This window comes from Brachyhypopomus gauderio, chromosome 20 (genome assembly GCF_052324685.1).
Source record: "Brachyhypopomus gauderio isolate BG-103 chromosome 20, BGAUD_0.2, whole genome shotgun sequence".
NCBI lineage: Eukaryota > Metazoa > Chordata > Actinopteri > Gymnotiformes > Hypopomidae > Brachyhypopomus > Brachyhypopomus gauderio.
This window is the reverse complement of record NC_135230.1, coordinates 4,529,133-4,551,014: the sequence shown is the minus strand read 5'-3', so window position 1 is coordinate 4,551,014 and position 21,882 is coordinate 4,529,133. Positions and strand designations below refer to the sequence as shown.

At 44.1% G+C, this 21,882-nt stretch overlaps 1 protein-coding gene across 5 annotated transcripts; it reads right to left on the bottom strand.

Moving 5' to 3' along the window:
- Window positions 1–247: 247 nt before the first annotated feature.
- Window positions 248–20,521, bottom strand: LOC143484142 (calmodulin-regulated spectrin-associated protein 3). Of its 5 annotated transcripts, none has more exons than XM_076982695.1 (21): window positions 19,917–20,521; window positions 16,227–16,519; window positions 15,345–15,485; window positions 15,055–15,141; window positions 14,540–14,572; window positions 13,353–13,400; window positions 11,419–11,557; window positions 11,064–11,203; window positions 10,809–10,902; window positions 10,672–10,708; window positions 10,507–10,577; window positions 10,358–10,388; window positions 8,398–10,085; window positions 6,593–6,795; window positions 5,881–5,978; window positions 5,322–5,641; window positions 4,518–4,566; window positions 4,314–4,411; window positions 3,960–4,078; window positions 2,120–2,329; window positions 248–1,009 (listed from the first exon to the last, which is right to left on the bottom strand). In XM_076982695.1, the coding sequence occupies exons 1-21, from the start codon at window positions 20,047–20,049 to the stop codon at window positions 893–895; spliced, it is 4,149 nt and encodes a 1,382-aa protein (XP_076838810.1). In that variant the 5' UTR covers window positions 20,050–20,521; the 3' UTR covers window positions 248–892. The 5 variants fall into 5 exon arrangements, with proteins under 5 accessions (XP_076838810.1, XP_076838811.1, XP_076838812.1 ...); XM_076982696.1 differs by having other exon boundaries at window positions 5,881–5,975; XM_076982697.1 differs by having other exon boundaries at window positions 248–2,329.
- Window positions 20,522–21,882: the final 1,361 nt, after the last annotated feature.

The window sequence follows — 21,882 nt, the reverse complement described above, 5'->3', positions numbered from 1 at the left end:
TGATCACCTGATCAACGTCTTACTTAACGGGGTACTGATTACATGACCACCTGATCAACATTTTACTTAACGAGGAACTGATTACATGATCACCTGATCCATATCTTACTTACTAAGCAATGTGAAAGACTGATGGAACAGATGCCAGGACGACGATTTCTCTATCGTCTCCATCATCTGTTTCAACAGTATTGTTTTAAAAATATATGAATTTCTTTTCATTATTAAATGTCTAAAAAGCTTCATTGTATTGTTTTTATGTTTAATTGGAATTTGGGTGGAATGCTTTTCAGTAGATTACAGAATGAAACTAAAATGTAGATTTTACTCAAACACATCTATAAATAGGAAAAAACTGATAATTATGCACTGGTCTTAATTTTTCCAGAGCTTTTTAAATGCTTTTAATGACTTTTTAATGTAAGGTATTTTAAGATGTGTGAAATGTACTACACCACACATTAATATTTACACATTGTTTATGTCATGTATGTTGTGTGATCCTTATAGGGTTCTACAGACCTTTTGCATATGGGAGGATAATGGTAATGTGCCTTGGACACACAAATCTTACAATATTTACAGATGGCTATTCAGTGTGGAGTCCACACTGAGTTCCCAAAACAGACTCGTTCCGAAATATTGTCCGAAACATGAAGACACCAGACCCAAATACGCACCACAAATGCACGTGTGCACAATCGTGCACAATCTCTCTCTCTCTCTCTCACACACACACACACACACACACTATTTTTTTTATTAAATTATACAGTTGAAAACTGCTTATGTCATCAACAAGTCTCTATTTCAGGAATTAATTGTTCTAATTCTAGAATTGTCATAGACAATTTGTAGTTATTTAAAAATACTAATTACTAAACGTGAGGTGTTAAGATGTGTTGAATGTATAAAAGTCCTCACACATCCAGAAGAGGATAAATGAAATCCCAGTTCTTCTGTACATGGCAGAAAACTCTTTAAACTCTACAGGATCCAGTGTGTCAGACTGTAAAAAAAAGTCCAAACAAAAAAAGTATAGACATTTACAATAAACATGAAACCTCAAATATACAGGGCTAGGAACCATAAAGCAATTCAGAGCAAGACTGATCCAGATCAGAATTATGCTCAGGTGAGGAAATGAACCTAAACTAAGGTATAAACCCAGATCTTAAAATCCTCTATCTGGTCAGAGCTTAGTTCTAAATCTTCTTACTCCACCTACTCCAACCAGCACCTAGATCTAAAAAGCCTCCGACCAATCAACAGCTTGATTTTAAGGCCAAATGTGAGTGTGTTAGGAGAGGCATCAGTGTTCAAAACGTAAAAAAAAATTTAAGAACATTTTGCTTTAGTGAGCTAAGATTCAGGGAAGATCAATCACATGTCACAAGTGTCCAACTCTGCAGTGAATATACAAATAAGGTTTGCCTCCCTTAAGTGCTTGATAGGTTCGGCCTGTCCTAAAATTACTGGCCTGTCCTAAAATGATGCAGATATACCATTCACATGCAATTAGGGGGGTCTTTTACTGTCTGTTCAGGTATTGGGTGATAGGTTTGGGAGTTTGTCTTGTTTAAGAGTTTTGTTTTGGGAGTTTGTTACAGCTTTATTTGAAGGATATTTGCACTATGTTTTGTAGGGGCTGATCATATTACGTCTGGGACAGTGGTGGTCCCATGAAAAATGTTAACCTTTAGTTTTTTTATCCAGGCTGCAGCAAAAGAGACCTGTAAGCCAAAATTATGCTAGATGCTTCTAATTACCTTCCAGTGACTGATAGTCCATTTAGTATTTTGAGATTAGATTCTCCTATATAGATTAGGACAGTAGATTTGGGTTTTGTCCTAAAGACATTGTCTTGATTCCGGGAGTAGTTGCTCGGTTTGGGGGTGAGTGTGGCGTCATTTGTTCAGCCACACCTGCGTTTGGTGGTGTGCTTTGTTCTATATGGGTGTGGCTGCTTTTTTGGGGGTGTGGTCCCATTTGCTTGGCCACGCCTGTTGTGGTGGTGTGCTCTGTTCTATTTGGGTGTGGCTGCTTTTTTGGGAGTGCCTTGCTTCTTGGTGTTCCATAAGTGGGCGGGGATAGTGAAGGCGTCGACGCTCATGCTCACAGTGCGAGACGGCAGCACGGTGAACTGCTTCCTGTCCGAGCTGTATTTGTAGATGGCCTCCATGGCGGAACAGGAAATGACACGTGGGCCGACGCCACACAGTCGCTGCAGCTCATCTGATTGGCTGCCAAAGGTGTAGATGGCACGGAACTGACAGTTAGCATCACGAAGGAGGATCAAGAAATGATTTGCTGAGCTTTTGTCCATCTCCTAGGAAACAGAATTAAAATGCTGTGTTATAATAATGTCACAGCTAGACGTGTGTATGTATGTATGTATGAAGAGGTATTACCAGCGGTAACTGAAAACAGAAGTTCTCCTTCTGGGCCCTAAGGCCTCAAAACAGAAAATTCCAGATCTAATGCTTAATCTCGCAGGCTACCCCATTACACCTGGCACAGTAGCCAAAAACCTAGGCGTCATACTCGACTCTGACCTATCATTTGATAAATACATAGATAATACTACTAGGATAGCTTTTCTACATCTCCGTAACATTGCTAAATTAAGAAATGCATTATCACAGGATGATGCGGAAAAATTGGTGCACGCCTTTGTTAGCTCTAGATTAGACTACTGCAATGCACTACTGTCAGGATGTTCAAATAGGAATCTAAATAAACTTCAAATAGTTCAAAATGCCGCAGCCAGGGTTCTGACCAGAACTAGAAAATTTCAGCATATCAGTCCAGTCCTATCAGCCCTGGATTGGCTCCCAGTTAAATTCCGTATTGACTTTAAAATTCTTTTATTAACTTATAAAGCATTGCACGGGCTTGCTCCTGAGTACCTTCAGGAACTTATTTCCTATTACGAACCCCCACGCCCACTAAGATCACAGGGTGCTGGTCTTTTATTAGTTCCAAAAATTAATAAGGTAACAGCAGGGGGAAGAGCCTTTTCTTATAAGGCCCCCCAGCTTTGGAATAATCTTCCTAAATGCGTCCGGGACTCCGACACAGTCACAATCTTTAAGTCTAGGTTGAAAACCCACTTATTTAGTTTAGCGTTTGATAATTAATATCCCCCCTTAGATAAAAGTACAGATCCAGGGGTTCATAGACGAAGGGTTTTATGGTAGACTGGGGCGCTGGTGCTGTCGTCCTGTCACTGCTCGTGGTCACTCAAGTTTGTTGACAGTGCAGTGGACGGATGCCATTGTCTCAGAATGCCCCCAAGCCTATGTTACCTTCTGGTTCTGCCTTTTTAGCTAGGCTGTAATAATTTAACTAAATGCCGGAGTTGCTGCCACACTCCGGAAATGTTTATAATTTTACCTGTCCTGTATATGTCCTCATACAGAGCTAATTTTCCCTGTTTCATTTCTCCACATGGCTGCCCGCCTGCTTGAGGAATAATGAGATGAGGAGACCAGCGATCCATCCTGAGCCAGCCACCTCCTGCCTAACCGGATGCATACATCATGATGGACATTATTACATATTTTTCCTTTTCTTTCTCTTCTTTCTGTCTAAATTGTTGTTGTTGTTGTCATGGTGACCGGTGTCGGCCAGAGGAGGATGGGTTCCCCTCCTGAGTCTTGGTTCCTCTCAAGGTTTCTTCCTCATGCAAAAAAACTAGGGAGTTTTTCCTTGCCACTGTCGCCCTTGGCTTGCTCACTGGGGGCTAGGACTCGGCACTTGTAAAGCTGCTTTGTGACAACAACTGTTGTAAAAAGCGCTATATAAATAAAATTTGATTGATTGATTGATATGTGTGAAGAGAACGTGAACTGAGTTGAATGTGACCAATGGGCTGAAGGAAGACCAGTTGTGTACGTGGTGTGTGGTATGGTGTGTGTGGTACAAAGTGTGGTTTGTGTGTGTGGTGTGTACAGTACCTCCATAATCTTGTTCTTCTGGCTCTCGTTAACTTTGCCGGCCAGGCAGCAATGGGACAGGGCATTATGGATGATGAACTTGTTAGATTTCAAACTTGGTTCCTTGAAGAGTTTGGGCCCTGAAAACACACACACGTTAGATCTACGGTAGCATAAAGGGTTGAGCTGATCAAATTCCTGAAGGACATTGTGAGAAGGTTGGTAAGCTTTATGGATGCCCCTTGAGATTTGACTCCTCCCACAATACAATGCTTCTCAAATATTTCTCAAAACTGTGAACTTCCTTCAAACTAAAAACCCAAAACCCCAAATGTGTGTGTTTACCTGTGTGTGTGTGTATGTGTGTGTGTTTACCAGTGTATTCTGGGATAGATGCTGGAGAGGAAGCATTAGAGCCATTTTCCCAGTCCTTATCTCCATTCTGATTGGACAGATGGGCTGGTGACATCAGTCTGGAAGGCGAATCAGAGGTGCTCAGTGAAGGAAAAAAGAATGAGGTTGTGAAAGATAACGAGGGAACAGAAGAGCGATAGAAGAGTAGAGGAGGAGGTGAATTACCCAGACAACTTCAGACCACTGTCAGCCTGGCTGCCTTCAGGAGGGCCAGCTGTCAAGTGGAGAAAATACATTTATTTAAAGAAGTATTTATCATTTAGTATTTATCAAGTGGAGAAAAGAGAATTATTGAGAGGAAAGAATCACTAAAGGGAGTAGAGTATTTATCATTAAGAGAGGAGAGTATCATTAAGAGAAGAACTATTTATCAATGGGAGGAGAGTGTTTCTGGGAGGAGAGTATTTATCATTAAGAGAGGAGAGTATCATTAAGAGAAGAACTATTTATCACTGGGAGGAGAGTATTTCTGGGAGGAGAGTATTTATCATTAAGAGAGGAGAGTATCTCTGGGAGGAGAGTATTTATCATTAAGAGAGGAGAGTATCTCTGGTAGGAGAGTATTTATCATTAAGAGAGGAGAGTATCTCTGGGAGGAGAGTATTTATCATTAAGAGAGGAGAGTATCTCTGGTAGGAGAGTATCATTAAGAGAGGAGAGTATCTCTGTGAGGAGAATGTATCATTAAGAGAGTGTGTATCATTTACAGAGTAATTATTGTTGGGAGAAAAGCAATAATCATTGAATCATTATCATTCAGAAAAGAAAGTAGGAGAAACATATTTCTCTGTATTTGCTTAAAAGAAAAAAGGATGCTCTATTTAAGATGACACAAAAGGTGTACGTGTGTGTGTGCATGTGTGTTACCCTTCTCCTGTTCCTCTGGGTTTTAATTGCTGAGCTTGTGTGTATGTAAAGTATTTTCCTTGTGTAGTGAACACGTTGATTAGTTAGGTTAGCTGTACTTGCCTGCTTTATCTTTGCGTGGAGAGTTTGTGTTTGAGCTGGTTTTGGTGGGGAGGTGGGTCTTTCTGCCGCTGCGCTGGGACGGTCTCTGTTTAAGCACTTTCTCCAAGTCTGCCATGACTCTCAGCTGCTGTCTCCGTGCATATTCTGCCTTTGTGAACGCCCCTCGCCGCTGGGGTGTACCAGGGGGCGTGGCTTGGGGCGTGGTCTGGGGCGTGGTCAGAGGCGTGACCTGGGGTGGTCCAATAAGGGTGTGTGTGGGCAGAGACTGAGAGAGGGGCGGAGTCACTGAGGGACGGAGGTCTTCAGTAGAGCAAGGTCGACTAGAGGACAAAAATGAGAAACTTCTGTGATGGCGTATGTATAACTGAATTAGTGTGTGTGTATGTACATGACTGAGTGACTGTGTATAACTAAGTTTAATTAAGTGTCTGTGTGCGTGAGTATGTGTGTGTGAATGAGTGAGTGTGTATGTGTGTGTGTGCGTGTGTGTGCGTGTTTGAGTGTATGTGTTTTTGTGCGTGTGTGTATATAAGTGTGTGTGTGCGTGTGTGTGTCCTGCCTGTTCTCTCTCTTCCTCCTGATTTCCTCTGCTCTTCTCTGCTGGCGTTCTAGTAGAAGAGCTCTCTTCAGGGCCATCTCCTCCTCTGATAGAGGCTGCTTTAACACACACACACACACACACACACCATATATGTCTGAGAGAGGCTGCTGTAACACACACACCATATATGTATGGATTTTAGCTTCATTCTCTCTCACAGAGATGAAAATAAGTTACACATGTCTGTTTCAGACTGAAACAGTTCATGTTAGTTTAGCAAGATACAAATCTAAATTGAAACACTAACAAAAATGTTCTTACCTAGTTTTATCTGTACCTAGGATGGTGATTCTATGGTTGATTTACACAGCTGTGAACAAACACGCATATACAGCAAAACACACACAAACACATCCCAACAAACACACACATACCCCAACACACATACACACACACACCCCAACACACGCACTCCAACACACACCCCAACACACATACACACACTCCAACACAAACACCCACACCAACACACACACACACACACACACACACACACACACACACACACACACACACACACACACTCCAACACCAACACCCACACCAACACCCACACCAACACACACACCCCAACACACACACACACACACACACACACACACACACACACACACACACACACACACACACACACACACACACACACACACACACACACACACACAAATACCTTGACATAGAGTCCAACTCCTGTTCTACTCTCAGTCTCTGTCTGATCACTCATGGAGTCTGAGGAAAAAATATCCAGAGGCTCCTGATCTGTGTCTCCTTCATCCTGCCTCAAGGGGGCGCTGAGGAGCATGTCACTTTCAAACGAACACTCAGATGGGGCACCAGAACTACTGCCAACACCTTTGCTCACAGGATACTGACCTGGGGCAAAAGGACAATGAAACAGTGAGAAATTAGTGAGAACACAACAACGAATCAGTGAGAACAACAACCAATCAGTGACAGAGCATGACAACGAATCAGTGAGAACACAACAACGAATCAGTGAGAACAACAACAACGAATCAGTGATAGAGCACGACAATGAATCAGTGAGAACACAACAACGAATCAGTGAGAACAACAACAACAACGAATCAGTGAGAACAACAACAACGAATCAGTGATAGAGCATGACAATGAATCAGTGAGAACACAACAACGAATCAGTGCGAACAACAACGAATCAGTGAGAACAACAACAACGAATCAGTGAGAACAACAACAACGAATCAGTGAGAACAACAACAACGAATCAGTGATAGAGCACGACAATGAATCAGTGAGAACACAACAATGAATCAGTGACAGAACACGACAATGAATCAGTGAGAACACAACAATGAATCAGTGACAGAACACGACAATGAATCAGTGAGAACACAACAATGAATCAGTGACAGAACACGACAATGAATCGGTGAGAACAGAACAACGAATCAGTGAGAGAACAACAACGAATCAGTGACAGAACACGACAACATTTCAGGGAGAGGGCTATTATCTTCTTAAAATATTCTCACAATTACACAAATATATTACTATTCATGATGTTGTATATTTTCACTTTTCCTTTTTAATTCAGTTTTAATTTGAAAAAAACAAAATATCTGAACCATTTGCTTTTGGTTTTTGAGTCTGGTGTTAATGGCTTGTAATATAGCAGCATGAAAATCATAAGATTACAATCAGAACCCAAACAATAATTTGAAAAATTACAAACCAATACCTATAATGATTCTAGTAGTCCTAGAATTTCTGGCTACACCTACATAATGTTCACCTGCATAATGTTCTACCTGTGTAAGATTCCACCTACATAAGGTTACACTTGTATATGGCTACACCTATTTAAGGTAACTGTCACGGTACGGCAGGCCTCATGCTGGTCGCCCCCATCTACAGCAGCAGTTGTCTTGTTGTTGCGTTGTGTTCGTCCCTCAGGTGGGCGGGGCCAGTGATCTGCACCACCTAACGGTCATTTGTTTGTCTATATACGTCTTGTCTTTGTACCAGTTGACAGCTGGTCATTGTATCCTTCATTTGGGTCTTGTCACAGGGTTTTGGTTTGCGCATTTTAGAGACTTGGCGTGATCGCTCCCATTTTATTTTGCACTCCCTGCCCGTCACAGTAACACCAACATAATGTTACACTTGTATAAGGCAACACCTATATAAGGTATTTACACCTACACATAAGTATTTAAGCCACACATGTAGTCCCACTGAGGTGGGTTTAAAACATGTAGCCCTCCATTACCATTACTGATTAATTTTTACTGTAGTTTATTTGTAAACGGTATTCTAACTAAATGTACTACGTTTAACAATGCTGGCATTTATATTCTGCTATATAATTACGTACATAAATCTGTACAAGGCATGTTCAGACATCCAGCACAAAAATAATAGTTTTCTTTATCTCTTGCTTTAAAAAAAATTAGTACTTATGACTTCTCAAGATCAGTCATTGCAAATATTTACCAGCAGGGGGTGGAGGAGGGCCAACTTCCAGCTCAAGGCTGAAGAGAGGAGTGTGTTCGCTGCTGGAGCCCGAATCTGAGGTGCTGTCCTGGACTGGGGTGGCTTGGGCAGGGAGCGCAGGCTCTGGTGGGGTCTGGGGGCCACCGAGCCGTAGCGAGGAGTTGGTCTGCACCTGGCACTGGCTGGGAGACACGCGTCGCAAGTGCGGGAGGGTGTCGACGTTCTGAGTGGGTGCCAGGGCACGGGTGAGGGGCGGGAAACTCAGATCGCACGGCCGGTGCTGCTGCCGCCTGGGGCTCTTGGATGTGGCACGATGGAGCTTACGAGGGGAGCTGAGGGCGGGGGACTTGGGATCATTTCTTCGTGATGGTGAACCACAGGGGGAGAGTTCACACGTTGACTCACGGGATAGGTGAGGGGGCGTGGCTGGAGTTTTCGGACTTTTTGGACTGGCTGGTATGATCCATGCTTTGCTCGGAGGCGGGGTCTTTCTAGAAAGTGTGGTTTTGGGTGAGAGTGCAGTTTTGTTTCCCATCAGTCTCTGCTGCTGTTCTGTGAGTCGCTGCATGTCCCTCTGTAGTGACTGTAGGGCGGAGCTTAGTTTTGACACTGCCTCATTGTATTCAACCAATGGCTGCTCTTTCTCCGGTTCTTTCTTGGCCTCCACTGAGAACGTCACCTGCTTCTCCAGTTTGGGCGGGGCTTTGACACTGCCCTGTCCGTCTTCGTCTCCTTTCAGCCCATCCTTCTCTTTCCCTTGGTCCTCGCTGTTCTTCTCCCTCTTTCTCTCCTCACTCTCTTGCTCCTCCTCCTTCCTCAGCTCCTCCTCCATACGAGTCAGCCTCTCCTCCAGACTGAGTGACTCCGCCTCTTCTCCGACCCTGTCCTTGGCTCCTCCCTCTCCCTGCTCCCTCTGCAGCTTGAGGAAAGCACTTTTGCCAAGCCTCTGTCTGTGCTTGCTGAAGATTGCCTCAATCCGCCTCTTCTGGGCCTCAATGATCCTGCGTTTCTCCTCCAGACGCGCTCCCAGTTCCTGAGCCTCCACTGTGCCAACTGGGCTCACCATCCCAGGGCTCAAAGGTTCATCCTCCTCCTGCAGCCTGGACGTCACTGGGGACTCCGGAAGCTTCTTCCTGCGCTCAGCGAAGCTCGTCATACGGGCACCGTTGGGGCCATTGGAAGGAGTCCCAGGATTGGAGGTGGAACTTTTGGACAACTCCTCAGATGCATCAGAATCTATACTTCCATCTCGAAGAACAGAGTCGTCATCTCTTGAGGAGTCCGCCATCCTTCTGGCACCACCTCCTCGTCTGCCATTGCTGTCAGAACCACCTCTGATTGGTCGGTACATCAGCCCTGAGTGACAGGGGGCGGAGCTGCTCAGTCTGGCCTCGGGGAGATGGAGGTAGAAGCCTGCTGGCGCCCCCTCTGGCCTCTGTCTAGGTTCGCTCCGCACAGAACGACCTGTGTGGATGACCTGTAGTGCTTCCTCAATGGTGGGCAACTCCCCCAGTGGGGCCTGACCAATCAGCTTACTCAGATCTTCCGGAGGCGTGTAAGGGGCAGGATTAGTCGCCATGGTGAGGCTGTCAGTGCTTACAGAACGAAAGAGCGGGTTGCCCATGACAACATCAACGTCACTGTCCAGAGGGAAAGGAATGCTAAAAGCTACAGCAGAGAGAGGACGGCTGAAAAGGATATGGGGAGAGAGAGAGAGAGAGAGAGAGAGAAACATGGAGAAAGAGAAAGACAGAGAAAGTATATGATATTGCTGGCTTGGCATGGACCTGTCATGTAACTATACATACAGGTGCTATAAACTTTTTGATGATACTCTAATTTATTGAGATGCACCTGTCAAACCTGAACTGAACCGACTGATCTGAACAGCAGTTGTACACGTGAAGTTAGAGGACACGTGAGGACACGTGTGCAGACACGCCGCTGAGGGCCAACATACCTCATCTGCTTCGTCCTCCAGCCACGGCCCTCTGAGCAAACACAGCAAGAGCAGCAAGAATTACTGACGTGGACACAACTGCAGAACACACCACCATAAACTGCAGCCCTCCATTACACAGGACTACAAATCCCAGCATGCACCCTCACCTGTTCCTGCCCCAGGAGAAGTAGTGGATGAGATGGGTAGGAGGGGCTGCTTAAACAAGAACGGGGAGCCACTGCAACAGCAAACAACAATTCCCACGATGCAACCCAGTGAAGCAAATGCCAGGAAGTATGCTGGGAAATGAAGTTTGTTCTGAGATAAATCACCTGCTAGGGCTTGTGCAGTCCTCCAGACCAGAAGCGTCTATGAAACAAACAGAGTGTGAGTGTGAGTGTGTGTGTGAGTGTGTGTGTGAGTGTGTGTGTGCATGCGTGCGTGTGTGTGCGTGCGTGTGTGTGTGTACCTGTAAGGTCCAGGGAGTGTAGTGGTTTAATGAAATCTGGCTTCTGTACTTCGAAAACGGCTAGTAGTTCAGACAGGAAGCACATGATATTCACCTAAAGGTCATAGGTCACTTCAGTTACTTGGAACAGTAAGAAACATATTTGGCCAAGTTAGAAGATAGTGTGTAATATTCAGATGTTGTGTTCATTCAGAATGTATGTGTGTAATATTAATTTTTATTATTTATTTATTTGTGTGTGTGTGCGTGTCTTACCCGTAATAGGGGTGGGGCGTAAAGGAGATCTTCCAACACTAGAGGGCAGCAGCTCTTTAAGCTGCCATCACAGAATTCTCTAACAAGCTGCAGATTATACAGGCTGTCTGCTACAGTCATTGTGTCCTTCAGACACACATCTAGAACAGAGTCATAGGTATAAAATGTCTTGCATTTGTAGACTGCTGTGGTGGGTTAACTCACATTTAAACACGTGTGTGTGTGTGTGTGTGTGTGTGTGTGTGTGTGTGTGTGTGTGTGTGTGTGTGTGTGTGTGTGTGTGTGCATTCACAGTGGGCAGTAGAAAGGTGTGTGGAGCTAAAAGCATACAGTTGTATCTCCTGTGTTCTCTTACCCTCCAGGGGCAGGATCTGGGGGCAGTAGAAGTGTACAGCAGCAGCAATAGCACATCCATTTGACAGATCCTTCACTCCCGATATGACTGGAAAGGTGGGACTCAGCTTGGACTGCACTTTATCCTTCCTGTATCGGATCTGAGAGAGAGGGAGGGAGAGGAAAGGGGAGAGAGAGAGAGAGAGAGAGGAAGGGAGAGGAGAGTGGGGATGGTTCAGAAAGAGAAAAGGGAGAGGGGGGTATTCAAATGTTGAAATACCATCACTTCAGTGAATCAGATTCATTTTTTAATTAGTTTGAACGTGATTTACTGCATTTGTTCATACAGTACAGGATGAGCAACTCGTGTGTTCTAGCAATTTATATTCAGTTGATCATGTGAGCCAATTGAACCAGATCAAAAGAAACTTCATCGTAGTGATCTGCTTAACGTATTTAACAGTGCAACAGGAATCGCTCCTATGACAAGTTGGGCTTACAGTGGGTTTACATTATGTAAAGTTTACACTACTGTAAACTTAAGCCATTTCACTGCGATATACACATGAATACATTAATAGATCGACACATTTAATCACAGCAAACACTGAAGCACAACTACACAGGACAATCTCTGAAGCCAGCCAACAGATCATAGAAGCTCAAATCTAACCACACACACAGGTACACACGCACGCACATGCGTGCACACACACACAAACATGCACACGCGCACACACACACGCACACCCCCACACACACGCACACACACACACGCACACACACCCCCACACACACGCGCACACACACCCCCACACACACACGCACACACACCCCCACACACACGCGCACACACACACACGCACACCCCCACACACACAAGCACACACACACACACACACACACACACACACACACACACACAGCAGTAAGACATGGCCACAGCTGCAGGGTGAGGGCAGTGAGGATGGGAATAGGGAGCTGTGTGTGTGTGTGTGTGTGTGTGTGTGTGTGTGTGTGTGTGTGTGTGTGTGTGTGTGTGTGTGTGTGTAGGCTGCTGAAGTGCAGGCTGTGAAGCAGAAGCTCTGTCAAGCTCGCCATCCAGTGGTCAAACCATGAAAGTGCAGGCAATGGAAATGAACCAGTGATTGAGTGTTTAAGTTAAAAAGAAAGTGAAACACTCTCTCTCTGCCAAAAACTGTAAAGCTGTGCAAGTTATAAAATGATGAGTATTATGTTTTAGGTTTTAGTCAATATCAACTGAAAAGGAAAAATCAAAATGAAAACATAGAAATCTGTGATCAACTAGTCATGACCTGTGATCTACTAGTCACAAATTGTGATTTATTAGCCACGATGTGTGATCTACTATCCACGACCTGTGATCTACTAGTCAAGATCTGTGATCTATTAGTCATGACCTGTGATCCAACTCTGCTACCAAGAAGCTGCTAAAGAATACAGAGAAATAAAGGAAAAGAAAGACCTAAGAATGGAGAAGACATGTCAACATACTGAACAGACCATGGCACACAACACCAGTTATTTCATGAGAATGAAAACACTGAGTAGTTAAATGACTGTGTGTGTGTGTGTGTGTGTGTGTGAGAGAGAGAGAGAGAGAGAGAGAGAGAAACAGAGAGAAAGGAAAGGTAGTGAGAGAGACTGTGTGTAAAGAAAAGAGAAAAAGAGGGAAAGCGAGGAAGAGATGAGACATGGACAAGAAACAGTGAGAGAGAGAGAGAGAGAGAGAGAGAGGGAGGAGGGGGGAGAGAGGCAGAGTGAGGGGGGGAGAGGTGGAGAGAGAGAGAGACCTGGCACTAACACTCAACAATGAGGATGGAGCAGAGTGATGGGGGAGGGGCAGTAGTCACGGTGTGCGTGTGTGTGTGTGTGTGCGTGTGTGTGTGTGTGAGTGGTGTTGTCATGGAGACAGCAGGCTGGTCTATACGTTACCACAGGAGGTTTTTTCCCCGACTCCTTCAAACAAAAGGCAATGGCATGCTGGATGCAGGACGGCAGAGAGAGGAGGACAGGTGTAAATGCCACGGCAACTGCCACCAAGGCAACCAGAGTCACACACACAGTTACACCAGGAAGAGGAGGAGCAAAATGAGCAGGAGGCGGAGTCTTAGGAGAGATTCCGCACGCTGTGACGTCTGTCAAATCTCCTACTGAACTCAGCTTTACGGTCTGGGTGGGTTTACAGTGGAAGCCCTTGATTTCACTGGCTGAGAGTTAAGCAGTTACCAGTAATACAGTGATTCTGATTGGTCAGAGAATTAAGGATGATCAAGAAGAAGACGACACACCACATATTCATTACTATGAACTGCTATAGACATCCATCAAATCCCAATAACCAATCAGAATGCTTCTAATAAAACACGTGTAAAGCTCCGCCTTCCTCCACAGGAAAAAAATAACTTACCATGATTAGACTACAAGAATAAAAATATTTTTTCAATACAACAAGGGTGACAAAGTACAATGCAAATTCTATATACACAATAAAAATACACACATACATTACAGGTTTTAACTTTGGGAAAAGAAGGACAAAAATGTGAAAACGAGACCGACTATGGATTAGAGATGATGAGTCAGGAGACGTCCTGAACAGGAGATCCAGTCTCCATCTGACCGCGGTAAAGTGTGCCTGACTTACAGCACTCGTGAAGCTAACGCCCCGATGACCCAGCTCTTCTGAGCTCATCAGGGGTGTCGGAGCGAGAGATTCATAAACCTGAGCAGGGCAGGGCTCTCTGAGACCGAGGTGGAGAAGTAGGTGTTGTGATGGAGAGAGGGAGAGAGAGACAGTTGGACAGAGAAAGGGAAAGTAATGGAGAAAGACAGATGGACAGTCAGAGAAAGGTAGAGTGATGGAGAGACAGACGGATAAAGGGAGACATGGATGATAAAGTGGTGGAAGCCCTGGTGTGTTTATTAAACCTCTGGTGTGTTTGTTAAAACTCTGATGATGTCATTTTTTACATCAATTTATTTATTGTTTCCATTTCCACGTTTTGAGTTCATCACATTCTCCCTCTGCTGCCCACATAAGCTGCCTGTGCTTTATGGACTGATACAGAGGGGAAGGTCAGGGTGTGTGTGTGTGTGTGTGTGTATGACTGATTACTCACTGGGACCAGCTTCCAGTACCAGCGTGTGGGACACTGTTTCACACAAATTGAAGAGTGAGAAAAAGAGAAAGGAGAGGTGTTAACATTGATGGGAGAAAAAGCCAGTAAAACACTTTGTGTGTGTGTGTGTGTGTGTGTATTTACTGCAGGTTGTGTTGGCTGTAGTGATGTACAGTGCTCTGCCTTGTGTGTGTGTGTGTGTGTGTGTGTGTGTGTGTGTGTGTGTGTGTGTGTGTGTGTGCGCGCGTGTGTGTGTGTGTATTTACTGCAGGTTGTGTTGGCTGTAGTGTAGTACAGGGCTCTGTCTTGTGTGTGTGTGTGTGTGTGTGTGTGTGTGTGTGTGTGTGTGTGTGTGTGTGTGTGTGTGTGTGTGTATGTGTATGTTTACTGAGTATTTACTGTGTGTGTGTGTGTGTGTGTGTGTTTACTGAGTATTTACTGAGTATTTACTGTGTGTGTGTGTGTGTGTGTGTGTGTGTGTGTGTGTGTGTGTGTGTGTGTGTGTGTGTATTTACTGCAGGTTGTGTTGGCTGTAGTGCTGTACAGGGCTCTGTCTTTCTCACGTCCTCTGCCTCTGTTCTCTCCCTCAGCTTCTGAATCAACTGTGATACAAGACGCACATTAAAGTATGATAAATGCATTCTGCAGGTTTACCTAACTCACTCCCACTCACTGTGAATCTAGAGCTCTTCTAGATACAGACATCTATACAGACTTCACAATATCATGGTCTCACGTCTAATGTTCCTTATTCAAGAGAGCTAGATCCAGTTAAGAAAGTTCTAGACTTTGGACTTTAGAAAACCTTGTTGATCCAGAAGAGAAGGGAATTCTCCCAGCTGGCCCCATCACCAAACTGATCCGCCTCCTTGGCCATCTTAACCACGCCCATAGTCTCCATGGCAGCCAGTGCCATCAGTGAATCTATCACAGCCAAATGGGCTCCCTGCAACCAATCAGAGAAGAGAGAGGAAACACAAGGGGAAACACAGAGTAAATGCAGACTGAGAATATCAAGGAACAGCTCAAAGCAGACACAGAAAAATAAAATGTTCAATTCATGCTACACCTTTTCTTCCTCTTGGCATATACCTTCAGATATGGACATATTCAGACATCCTAACACTCTGAGACTCAATCTCATCCATTGAAAATCACACCAAAGATTTGACCCAAATACTGAACTTATGGAGAAAGAGACAAATATCTATTTAAAGCCAGAATTATAAAAGTTACAGCACTTTTGACCCTCCTGTCTGGCCTGAAGCATGTGATAGCTAACCCCCTCCACACTCCTGTGAGACTATTTCCTGTGTGAACCCATCTTTGGTTCTAGAATGTGTCTTTGCTTTTTAGAACCCTCTTTGCTTCTAGAACCTGCCTTTGGTTCTCAGTGTTTAATCTGAACACAGATAGTGGATCATGATGGCATAGACTGTGTCACAGGGCGTTTCAGGTCTATAAAGTAGCTTTGTGACTGCAAATGCTTTAAAATATATATGTTTTTAAATAGAAAGTAAATATGACAAATATATCCAAAAAGACTACAAGCAAGGACCACCCTGTCACACACGCATACACGTGAACAGATACACACACACACACACACACACACAAACACACACACACACACACACACAAGGACAGATGCACCAACACACACGTGTGGTCATAGGACTGTGCTCACCATGTTGATGGGTTTGCTGGTGAGCTGCACGTCCGTGACGGGTTTGTGTGTGTGTGTGTGCGTCGCATGCAGGCCGCGTTGCTGGAGCAGCTGCAGGAGACTCCCGTGGTCTGTAGGGGCAGACGAGCAGCTGGATTGCGTGTGAGAGGGTGCGTGGTGCTCCCTCTGCAGGAGAGAGGGGTAAGCGCGGCAGTACAGCTCACAGGACACCAGGGAGCGCAAGAGAGCAGGACTGAGGCCTTCTCCATACTGTTCACCAGGGAGACGTTCCCTGAGATCTGCAGGAAAACTGTCTAGAGAGGCAGAGAGAAGCAGGGGGAGAGAGAGGGGGGAAGAATAGAATAAACATTTACAAGTAATAATATCTACAAGTAATCTACGAGTCTACAAGTAATAGTCATTATCTTAAGTGCATGAATGTGTGAATGAATGATCTAATCTTTTCGTAATCGTTCTGTTAGAACTGTTAGAATAGTACCACCACTCATCTGATTTTCTCCACCCCTTCATTGAGATATCATCTAAATTTGCAAAGGTAATTTTTTTTGTTTTGTTTTTTTGCAGTGTGTGGGTATGTCACAACTTTTTAAATAAGTCACAGAATGCTGGTATTAATCTAATAAGGATGAATGAGTTCATGAAGGTTACTAAACCATGATTAAATGACTCTGATGATGAAATGCTGTGTTATTTCTCAGGGGAGAGTAGTGTGGCTGAATTAAGATTATATCACTGACACACCTCTCACAGCATGTACTACTGATGTATAATCACTACTGAAGTATGATCACTACTGACACACCTCTCACAGCCTGCACTACTGAAGTATAATCACTGCTGAAGTATGATCACTACTGACACACCTCTCACAGCCTGCACTACTGATGTATGATCACTACTGACACACCTCTCACAGCCTGCACTACTGATGTATAATCACTACTGAAGTATGATCACTACTGACAAACCTCTCACAGCCTGCACTACTGATGTATGATCACTACTGACACACCTCTCACAGCCTGCACTACTGAAGTATAATCAGTACTGAAGTATGATCACTACTGACACACCTCTCACAGCTTGCACTACTGACGTATAATCACTACTGAAGTATGATCACTACTGACACACCTCTCACAGCCTGCACTAGAATAGAATAGAAAGCCTTTATTGTCATTATACACAGCATACACAGTATACATAGTATAATGAGATTGGAAAACTGTTCCTTGAAAGTGCACATAGTGCAGTATGTTAACATATAATGACGAGAACATGGTGCAATATGTAAACATATAATTGACAAAACCTAGAGACTTGCTAATAAAAACTAGTGTGCAAAGAAGAAAAGCGCTATTGTTCAAAAGGGTTTCCAAACATACAAACACTCAGACAACAGATAAGGCACACAGTCCACAGACAATCACAGTTTGTGCAAATTCCCATTTAATATTGTGATAGCCTTTGGAAAGAAACTATCCCCGAGTCTGTTCGTTTACTGAAGTATAATCAGTACTGAAGTATGATCACTACTGACACACCTCACACAGCTTGCACTACTGACGTATAATCACTACTGAAGTATGATCACTACTGACACACCTCACACAGCCTGCACTACTGAAGTATAATCAGTACTGAAGTATGATCACTACTGACACACCTCACACAGCCTGCACTACTGAAGTATAATCAGTACTGATTGTGGATGTCTGCTGTGTTACCACAGTTGTCAAATAGACTATGCGTTGTGTTCTGAAGTTTTTGGATAGGCCCTCCCGCCTCTTTTCTGCTCTCCTCGCATCCTCCTTGTATAAAAAAGATTATCAGGAATAACTCAACCCGCTGGTTTAGCTGGCGGACCACGCTGTGTAATACTAGCTACCTGTATAGAACTGTAACTAATCTTAAAATGGTCATCAAAGGAATAATACGCAGCAAAGCTGCCGACAAAGAATCCAGGAATGTATTTGAGTCTAGTGATGTATTTATATTAACTAAACTGTAGGATTATAATTGATTTGGTATGGAGTACATTATGGAACCTACCTCGTCATACAGTGCAGAATTAAAATGGAGGGGGTAGAGTGAGGGGAGGAGATTTTAAGGCAGAATAGAATGAGGGGGGTTTGCTTAAGTAAACCAGCCAGCACTTATAAAGGTTGAATCAAAAAGAGAATGTTGTTATACTGAGACGCCTCACAGCTTGCACTACTGAAGTATAACCACTACTGATGTATGATCATTACTGACACACCTCATACAGACTGCACTACCAAAGTATAATCACTACTGACAAATGACAATTACTGACCCACACCTCATCCTGCACTACTGAAGTATAATCACTACTAATGCACCTCACACAGCCTGCACTACTGTAGTCACTACTGAAGCATAATCACTGCTGACAGACCTAACACAGCCAGCACTACTGAAGTATAAAATCATTACTAACGCACCTCACAGTCTGAACTACTGAACATTCTTGTTCACACAAGCACAACATGCTGACCCTCTTACCTGTATATTTATACATAATGTTACTATGTACAAACTGCAGGTTCATGTTCTTGGCCCATGCTTTGTATTTTTATCCCGTACTAATACACCTGTGTCACTAATACACCTGTGTCAGTAATACACCTCTGTCACTAATACACATGTGTCACTAATACACCTGTGTCACTAATATACCTGTGTCCTGTCAGTGCTACAGTGTTGGAACACAATTCATCATACCAAAGCAGCTGTACCTGATACGAACACACAAACAGGTAACTCATGTCGTTTCAAACTCTGTTTGGTTTGGTGTGAGCACATTTTGTTGTCTTTGTGATATGTGTATAGATTTATCAAACCTTTCTAGAAAATCTCTAGAGATTGAGAGAGGGGGAGAGGTAGAGAGAGAGAAGGGAGAGAGAGAGAGATCTACATAAATACCAAAAGGTATAGGCCCACCTGAGATTATGTGGGCGTTGGCAATATAATATCTCGCTGTCAGTGAACGTGTGTGTGTCTCCTTTTGACACACTAACCCATATTGCGACACATCTACCTGAAATCTCGTTGTTCGGTCTGCGACAAAAGCACAACAGACGACCGAGGCTCGTCGCAATTAAAAATAAATAACGTTTTCCGCACTTGCCGTGAACTCAGTGCCGCGTTGCTAATTACGTCGTATATGAGTCCGTATTTATCACCGAGAGAGAGAGAGAGAGAGAGAGAGATGTGCACGCGTGCTTCTTCTCAACCAACATGATCCCAGGATGCACGGGGACGACGCCCTTCTCCTAGTTACCGGTGCTGTGAATGAGAAACCGGCCGGTCCTCACATCACCTGAATTGCAGAAATTGCCTTAACATAAGGGACCGTTTTTTATAGTTATTGTTATTATTTGAACGAGCCTTGCGTGAAAATCCCTCATACCTGTACAAGATGCGTCTGTCTCGAGCCAGCTTTCACATTTGAGTGGCTTTGTGCAAAGCGCCGCTGCGCCACTCGCATCCCCGTGGGCACGCGTCTCGTTTGAAAATATATCATATTGATCCACCAGGTATTTCTCACAGTGATGGCAAATAACCATTACAACGCACCGCATCTGATACATATATTTTACAAAACACCGTTATCAAGTCTTTTCCACGCATGTCACGCAAACAAAAACACAGAACAGCCGGGCCTACCTTCAGACCCGAATGCCTTGGTCAAAAGCCAGCGGACACTGGCGCGCGTTTTGGCTTTGCCGAAATCGTACCGGTCCAGCGGTTTGATGTCCGGTATTGTGTCCGCTTTTCTTGCCTCAGTTGCGTCCACCATAGCGGAATCTTGGTTCGGGCTTAGAGAAGGAGGGAGGGAAGGCGAGGAGGATGGGCACCGATTAACAAAAATTAAATGGCGTAGAAAAATAGAATGCTTAAACTGTCATTCTTTTGTCATTTCTTAAATTACGCATTTGGTTTTCCTACAAAATCTTGACTGCATCGTAACGCGTTCTAATGATAAAGGGTAATCGTAGCCTATCGCGCTGTTTCCCCCACAAATGGTCTACATGAACGGCGCGCACGCCGCGGACCGTAAACGATAGCAGCCGGATTTCACGCCTTCTCGCGCTCGTCTTTCATTCCATCCTTCAGTCTTCACGCCGCTCGTGCGGAGTGGGCGCGCCCCGTGACGCTGGGTGCAGCTTCACTCGACTTCAGGTGCCTCGACCGGCACGTCGATCAAACATCTGCGCCCAATAGGGTCGCAGGAAGGAAGGACGAGAAAGTGCAGAATACTTGACCTCACAAACGCCGCACTAGGGCATGGATGATGTCGGGAGCATACAGCGAGTTAACATGTTGTACAATATTTTATTTACGCAGTGTTACACTGAAAAAAAGAGCAGTGTTACACTGAAAAAAAAGAAATTATATTTCAATATTTTGGGGAACTAATCAAACAGGATCTAAAGTGAGGGAAATGATCTTAGTTATATAGGTGTGCTCTTGGTTATATATTGTGTGCATCTTTGTTGGGTGATTTAAATAATCCCTGATTTTTAAACAGCCCTCGTATCTAAAAAAAAAAAAAAAAAGCCTGCTCAAGCTTTAAAAAACGAACTCCTCGAGCCGAACCTACAGTTTTATTATATATTCGTCCATACTGCAGAGCGATGGAGTTTTATGACTTCTCCGTGCATACAGGCCTAATCATAGTCTAAACACGTCTACACGAGCTTTACGCAAAGAACTACACGAATGCAGTTTTGACACATGCATGCATGCTCAGAAGTGTATTTGCGCTCCCTTCAGACTACACGTGGTTACAACAACTATGGTAGCAAATGCGTCTCACTAGATTTTGAAATTTAAATGTCTTTGAATTTCTAGCGCTGATATTTTTTGCATTTAAATTATGTTTCTGAATTTTGTTGCCTCTGACTTCAACCTGTCTCAAATGTACGGTGCCCGATAGCAAAGGCCTTTTAAAAATCCTTTTAAAGCATTAGTAACCTAGCTAGTTAAATTTCAAGAGCTTTACTAATTCATTTCCGTTCTATGATGAGATACTGTATAACAACTCGTTTCTAGTTCAAACATACAGTGTTATTCCATTTGTCTTACCAGGTTATGTTTAGTCTATTTTGTGGAATCGTTTTGAGACATATTGCATCATTTAGCTCACCTGTGAAAAAAATCACTTATCATGAATAAGCTAAATGCTTTTTAAATGTAGCAGAAACATGGATATTAGTGGCCTGCTGGAGGTCATTTTGCAGGGCTCTGGCACTGCTCCTCCTGTTCCTCCTTACACAAAGGAGGAGTTAGTGGTCTTGCTGCTGGGTTGTTGCCCTCCTACGGCCCCCTCCATGTCTCCTGGTGTACTGGCCTGTCTCCTGGTATCTGCTCCATGCTCTGGACACTATGCTGACAGACACAGCAAACCTTCTTGCCACACCTCACATCGATGTCCCATCCTGGATGAGCTGCACTACCTGAGCAACTTCTGTGGGTTGTAGACACCGCATCATGCTACTACCTGTATGGTGAGAGAACTGACAAAATGCCAAAGTGACCAAAACATCAGCCAGAAAGGATGAGAACAGAGAAAAGGTCTGTGGTCACCACTTGCAGAAGCACTCCTTTAAAGGGGGTATCTAGCTAACTG